The 7708-nt window shown below is 33.7% G+C and overlaps 1 protein-coding gene across 1 annotated transcript; it reads left to right on the top strand.

Annotated features, from left to right (window-relative positions):
* The first annotated feature begins 4435 nt into the window (after nucleotides 1-4435).
* LOC132191706 (short chain aldehyde dehydrogenase 1-like) lies at nucleotides 4436-5345 on the top strand. The gene is given in 3 exon segments (XM_059606799.1): nucleotides 4436-4461; nucleotides 4551-5167; nucleotides 5170-5345. Coding segments are annotated over 3 exon segments (819 nt in total).
* Nucleotides 5346-7708: the final 2363 nt, after the last annotated feature.

Genomic DNA, 7708 nt, shown 5'->3' with positions numbered 1-7708 from the left:
TATTCAAATTTTATTAAAATTTCCATAATGCAAGACCCACTTGGCAGGGACAGTAAAGTCTCACAACTCCATCATCCACATTCCACCTTACAACTGCAGTCAAATAACATGACCAGGATTAATATTTTGTTGCAAGTAAATTTAGGTTTTTTTTTTAAATTATATTTTTATACTTTTTTATAATTTTATCGCTGGAATAGTATCTTCTAAGCTCTGTTTCCTTTTATATTGTTAAATTTAGGCTTTCGTCATGCGAGGTCGACGTCCGATCGAGGATAATGTGCATACCTGGACGGGTGAATACCATTATAACGTCCAGAAAGCAACGGTGTGTCACTGTCCAGTGTCAACGGTTGACCTTTTTGCATACCAAAAAACAAAAAGAAGTCACATTATCTACATACCAAACATGTCCTTAATTAATTTGAGGTCCCCCAGTTTGCTGCCCAACCGGAGAGCGATGGTCAATACATCTCTCCCTCTGTTTTCAAGGTCTCCCAGCAACGCAATTATATTAAATAACATACACTACCAAAAAAACCCAATTCAATGACGCCATGCTTAGTGTCGTTTCACCAAAACGATACAAGCAAGTGTTGTTTGAGAGGCATCGTTTACATAGTGAATGACGCCTCTCATCGGCGCCATTTTGCTGCTAAAACGTCGTTTTTACAGTTTCACGCATCACCATTTGAAAAAGGTGACATCTCGCGTCACTGTAAATAAAGCTCTATTTTTTTAAAAGAATCGGGGGGGGGGGCGGATGGGCGGGGTGCATGGGTGGGAACCCCCAAGCCATAGGGTGGTTCCACCCCTGCATGAACGTGAATCCAGATTCAAGGGACCGAAGCCTTCAAAAGTCTCTGGAATTGATAAGATTCGATAATTATTTATACAACACCAACCCTTAAAGTTAAGGCTTCCAACTCTTACTACCTAACGATGTTTTAACCACCTAAACTACTTTTTAATTGCTACTTGATAAGCTAATTAACGATAAAATATAAAATAAATATTAATCCTATACTTAATAAATAAGATAATTGCATCACATTACTAAGCTGACTTTAGATTCTTTACCTTTGTGTTTTCTTGGTTTTCCTTCTCTGGAGATGTAGAGGCTGCATGGGTTGGTGGGTGGGGGAAGAAAAATAGAGAAACGATTAAAATTATTTTTCTTTCTATTTTTCATTTATTTCCAAATAATGGATGAGTTAATTTATTATTAGATTTGTGGGATGATTTCTACAAATCCAATGCTGAATTTGCATAAAAATAAAATGAATGAGAGATGGAATAAATAATGATGTACGTGTAACATGCATGACTCAGAAAAATAATGTCTAATATATAGTTTATTCGGACACTTACAGTTGAAAGAGTCTCTCAATAGAAATTAACAAACTTGTTAAGGTCATCACAAGAATAAATTTACTGATGCATGTGTTTAATTAAATCTCAAAATCTTATACCTAGCCAAATTGACAATTTGACCGTCCCCACCATTTTAAGAAAAGAGTATCCATTGCAACATATTAGTAATTACTAATGACGTAGAATCTAGAAATACCAAGCAAATATGTAGAAAGTGACATATATATTACTTACAGTCATACGATTCGATCTATTTTTGAATTTAGACCTTATGTTTAGAGTCTTCTATCAAGAGTTGCTATTCAAACGTCAATAGTAATGAATTTTGGGCTTAAAATGTCATCTCTCACGGGTCGATATTTGTGTTTTTTTTTTTTAGTGGTTGCATTTGCATTTGCTTCAACGAAAAGTAGTTTATGATGGAAAATATTTTCGGAGAAAATCACTAATTTTTCATTGTTTAGATGAGACCTTGAATACGATATCAAAAATGTCTTTCATTATTTGGTTGGTACGAAGAGTATTTTTCTACTATGATTGGTACCTATCCAAAAATCACTCGAATTAATCTGACAATGTCAAATTGGTTTACTTTAATAAAGAGCGACAAGTAGAAGAAACAAAATAACACAAAATCCAAACATATAGTCTAAAAATATTAAACTCCTATATTCTTTTAAATAACAAGATTAATTTAATAAAAAAAACTTGAATAAATTATTGCTTGCTAAGAGTCAATGCCTCAATGGTCTTCCCTCTCAATTAGTAAAAAACGTCAAAGATTTAATGGAGGAGTAATGTTAAAATAGACAACTAAAAGATAATTGTAGAGAAGAAATTTGTATTTCTAATGTATATTCAATTGTACAATAGAATGACTTATTTATAGTTGAATAAGGCCTTAAAAGAAAAGAAATACAATAATTACAAAATCAAATAAAATCAACATGTTTACAATAATGAATTCGGTATCAAATATTGCAATAATATATGTGGGGAATATTTCCGTAATATATTGATTATATTACGGGGATATTTTGTCACATAAATATTACGGAAATATAATATTCTAATATCCCCCTCCGACTCTAGGAGGGCGAAGCTAACTTGAGTTTGAAAATAAGATAATTGAGTTGTCTCGATGGATGAGATTTGGTAAAAATATCGACAAATTGATCTACAGAGGTGATAGAATGAAGATGTAAAATACCATGCTGAAGATGATGTCGGATGAAATGACAATCAATCTCGATATGTTTTGTGCGCTCATGAAAAACATTATTATGAGCAATCTGTATGGCACTCTGATTGTCACAATGAATAGGAGAACTAGTAGACTGAGAAACACTCATGTTGGACAAAAGCCATCGTAACCAAAAAAGTTCAGATGTAGTATCAACAAGAGCACGATACTCAACTTCAATACTAGATCGTTCCATCAAGCAATGCAAGTCTAGGCACGTATAATATAGACGACAATAATCGAATAAAGAGGTAGAGGCAGAAGAAACCTCCAAAAGGGGTGGTTAACATCAAGAGATGCCAAGGGATTTGTTTTGGCAAAATATGTGTACTACATTGCCTTTTATTTTTATTCTTTATAAGTTATTGTTTTTTTATTATTGACCAAATTGTAGTTGAGGCGGTGACAACTTGAAAGACAGCATAATTTGACAGAAGTTTGGGCTCTAACGAGTAATTTATAAAGAAAAATGTGTTAAAAGTCGTGCATTATTTGCACCATGAATGCTCTTGTTGGAGTCAGTATGACCAGCTAATCGACATATATAGTTTGAATATATTCAAACTATACTCAATGAGTTTTAATTGTGGTTTGTAGGAAATAGTCGAAGGGAAGCAAATAATGCTACGAAAATAGCTCTTCATCAATTTGACCAAGTGTGAAGGGAAGATAATTGATTGTTTTTAATTCAAAATATCGTACTTTCTAAACAATATTTCTCTATGTGATTTTATGAAACCATGAAACTTCCTCGAAACAAAAAAGTCAATGGTCATCGCTTTAGAGTTCATGCACCACATCCAATAGCTATTGCCTTGCCATGAGTCAATTGTCGGCACGGGCCCTACCACTAAGCGATTTACAACTTACGTCGTTGTTTATGGTTTCAATAAGTGCGATTTTAAAAATTGTATTTTTGAAATTGCAATATTTTAAAATCACAAAAGCGTTTGGTAAAACATGATAAAAAATATTTTTTTATTAAATATTTATTATGCGAAATCATGATTTTGGTTTAAATTCACACTTTTTCAAATAAACGCCTTACGTTTTGCGATATCCTTTAAAAATACAGATTATTCTTATGAAATCGTAATCTCAAACGCACCCTTAAGGAGCTTCAATTCATCAGCCTTAAATATTGTTTCTTTATATATACATACAAGATAAATAACTACAAGAAAAATAAAAGAACAGAATCGACAGGTAGGTGAAGGCGCATGAGGCGACGACAAGGAGCGCAGAAAGGCCGTTGAAGACAGTGACGCAAATAGAGCAGAATTCTGGAGAAAAAACTTCTAAGGAAAGTTTTCTCTAATTTATTATCACTTTAGCTTTACCATAAAATATTATTTATTTATTTATTTTTGACATGTTTGCATAAGAGGGTAGAGGAGGATTCGAACTAGTAACTTCCGTTTCATAAGACGTGATCCAAGCCAATTGAGATACTTCTTGGAGACACCATAAAATATTGTTGATGAGTCATGAAACATGTTTTTATAATTTATAAAACAATTTATATTTTTGAAGGCATAAATATATGGACAAATATTTTCCATAATAATCTAAAGAACACATACCATTTTTAGAAGCTGATTAATAAGAATTTCTCTAAACCAACTTGTCAAAAATTTGTGTTCATATATAATTTTTGTCAACATTCTCCTTTTTAGACCGTCCCCACCAGCAGTAGAAAATGTTGTTGGTTTGGTAGAAATAAACAGAGCCTTTTTCCTTGTAAAAGGCCCTCTATGCCAGCTGATCTTCACAGTGAAAAACACTCTCACAGTATTTATCAGCAACAATAAGCTAAAGATGGAAGGTGCTCCCATTGCCAAGAGGTAAGCAAAGCTAACACTTGTCTCTTTCATCTGTCTGACTGTCATGCATGTATATATATACCGATGATCATCAGCTTTTCATTACGCAGGTTGGAAGGGAAGGTTGCCTTGATAACCGGTGGCGCCAGTGGAATTGGCGAGACTACCGCAAGGCTATTCGTTCAACACGGCGCTAAGGTTATCATTGCTGACATCCAAGATGACCTCGGTCACTCTGTTTGCCACGACATCGGAACCGGTGGCAACATCTCCTACGTCCATTGCGATGTCACTAGCGAATCTGATGTTGAAAATGCTGTCGAAACCGCGGTCTCAAAACATGGGAAACTCGACATATTGTTTAGCAACGCTGGCGTTACTAACGCTGATGATGGCATCTTAGACTTCGACCGCGAGAAATTCAATAGGGTCTTTAACGTGAACGTCTTGGGGGGATTCATGGCAGCCAAACACGCAGCCAAAGTAATGATTCCAGCCAAAAAGGGGAGCATTCTATTCACATCTAGCACTGCGTCAGTGATACATGGAGAAACCCCACACATCTACGCGGCGTCAAAGCATGCGCTGGTGGGTCTGACCAAGAATTTGTGTGTGGAGTTGGGGGAGCATGGAATTAGAGTTAATTGCTTATCACCGTCCGGCGTGGCCACTCCTTTGCTAAGGAATGTGTCGGGAATACAAGACAAGAAGACGTTGGAAGACATGATTTGTTCTGCGCAAATCTGAAAGGGGTGGTGCTCGGGACAGACGATGTTGCGAAGGCAGCACTGTTTTTGGCAAGCGATGAGTCCAAGTACGTGAGTGGCCTCAACCTTGTCTTGGACGGCGGTCATAGCACCACCAACAAAGCAATTAGGGATGGCAAAAAAAAGCATAGTTCTTAACAATCCTCTCTCTCTCTCTCTCTCTCTCTCTCTCTATATATATATATATATATATATATATATATATGATTAAAATAATTTGATAATTTATGTGATTGTTTCACATTCTGTTTGTTTGCATGCAGTTGTAATGTATTCGAATATTCCATCAAACCAAACTTGGTGTTGGTGCAAGTAACAGCAATAAAATAAAAATTCAAAATTGGTTCACAGTAAATTTATGCGTCAAAAACTGGATTGGGATTATTTGAAATTGAGTTAGGTTATGAGATAAAAATGTGATTTTTAACCGTACAATTGAATTTAGGTTGTAGAATTTGGGTGTTACAAAAAATGGGTTACTGTAAATACGTAAAAAAAAAAAAACCGCTTTTTTTTTTTTTTTTTTTTTTTTGTGTAGTGTTTGTTTGGGACTAAGAGGTTCAGACACCCTGACTCCATCATCCACCAACTGTAGCCACCCCCGGAATATTTTATGGCAATAAGTAAATTTAGTTTTTTCTTATTATTATTTTATCGTTAGAACATTTACAAGAAATCAAGAATATATATAGTTGAATGAATTTTGTGCTGGACAAAGTTTTCCTTCAAATTGGATTGGAAGAAGTATAAAAATGACATGTGTCCATTTTTTTAATAACATGTGATATGCTCATAAGTTTTTAATATTATTTATTTCAACTTTGTCCCTATTATTAAAAAATATGTACGACTCACTTATTCAAATGACACATGTCATTTTTGTAGACTGAGTTGGAGGAAGTTTCTCCAACCCAATTTAGAGAAAAACTCTGTCATTTCGTGCTTGCTATATATCCTTCGACGTGTTTTAAGAAACTTATATATATATGTCGAGAAAAAGAATTGATTTAGAGTCGTAGACGATCGAGAATCCCATGGATTTTTAGGCTTAATTTCATCAAGCGATCGAGGAAAATGTGCATACGTGAACCGCCGGTCAATGTCAACAGTTGAGATTTTTGCTTGGAGTGTGTCTCTGTATACATTATACAACGTTAATTAATGGGCCTTGTCCGCCACTTTAGATTTTTGCTTGGAGTAGTGCCTAAACTTTTTATTTGTCTAGTGATAGTGAATATCACTAAATTCCAAAATTCCTGTTCTGCCCATATATTGATATATATCTCGACCCATATGCCATATGCCATATGCAATATTATAGCATTTTTCTATCAATTTCCACCTCAGATCCACCATTGGATACGTAAGACCGAGTGATGATAAACATCACATGGGCGTGCATGACATGTGATTTAATATTTTAAAATATTAAAATATAATATTTTAATATTTTAATTAAAAAAAAAAAAAAAATTACACGGGCGTGCATGACTGTTCATGCACGCTCGGAGTGATGTATATGTAAAACCAGGGACGGACTTAGGTTTCAATTTGGGGAGGAACCAATTAGCAAAAAAAAAAATTAATTTTTTTTCTTGTGACTTGTGGGGGGACACGGCCACCGGGTCCGTCATTGCGTAAGACCCATACGGTGAATTTTGAAAAAAATTTAGAGGAGAAAATGGGATAGTATTTTTCATCATCTAAGTAATATGACATCTCTCTTATTTTAAGGTGTTATGGATTCAATGATTAATTTTTTTTTTTAAAAAAAAAAAATGGATGGAGGAAGATGAATATATATGGCAAAAAAAAAAAAAAAAAAAAAAAATTGACATTTCTTTTACCTTAAAGGTCTTCATGTAAGCAGCAGCTCTCAGTTATTCCACGACTTTGAATGGGCTATCAATATCATGTATCTTTTTTCTTGTTTCTTTTTTCTTTTTTACTCTTTTCTTTGTATGCATGTGTAAGTTGTAGTTAACTATATTAAAACTGGAACTATAAATGCAGTTGATTTTTATTGATCTCCTTGGCCATGAGTCCATGATCACGGAAATAAGTAAATTAAACATTAATTATTGGAATATAAAAACCCAGATCAAGCCATCATCATCTTACTGATCTTAACATTATATATATTTTTTTTCTATCCCGTTAATCAAGGGTTATATATATTGAGATGCAAATTTGGGTGAAAAATTACTCACATCCATTGCTACTTTAATTTGGTGACTCACAAAATATATATATATATATATTACTCTATTATCATTCTTTTTCCTCTCAATAAAAGAAATAATAAAGAATAATTAAATAAATCTTAAGAAAGCATATTTTGTTTGATTTGTTATCAATGGTGATCAAATGATTGTTTTTGATAAGAACAAGTCATCTTCATTTCATAAAAGGATAAAACATCTAGAGTTCGAAAACTCTAAATTAAAGAGCAGAAAGCTCTAAAATAACTAAATAAAAAATACAAGGAAGAATTTCTTCTA

The sequence above is a fragment of the Corylus avellana genome, chromosome ca9 (assembly GCF_901000735.1).
Source record: "Corylus avellana chromosome ca9, CavTom2PMs-1.0".
Taxonomy (NCBI): domain Eukaryota; kingdom Viridiplantae; phylum Streptophyta; class Magnoliopsida; order Fagales; family Betulaceae; genus Corylus; species Corylus avellana.
This window is presented reverse-complemented; position numbering and strand designations above follow the sequence as displayed.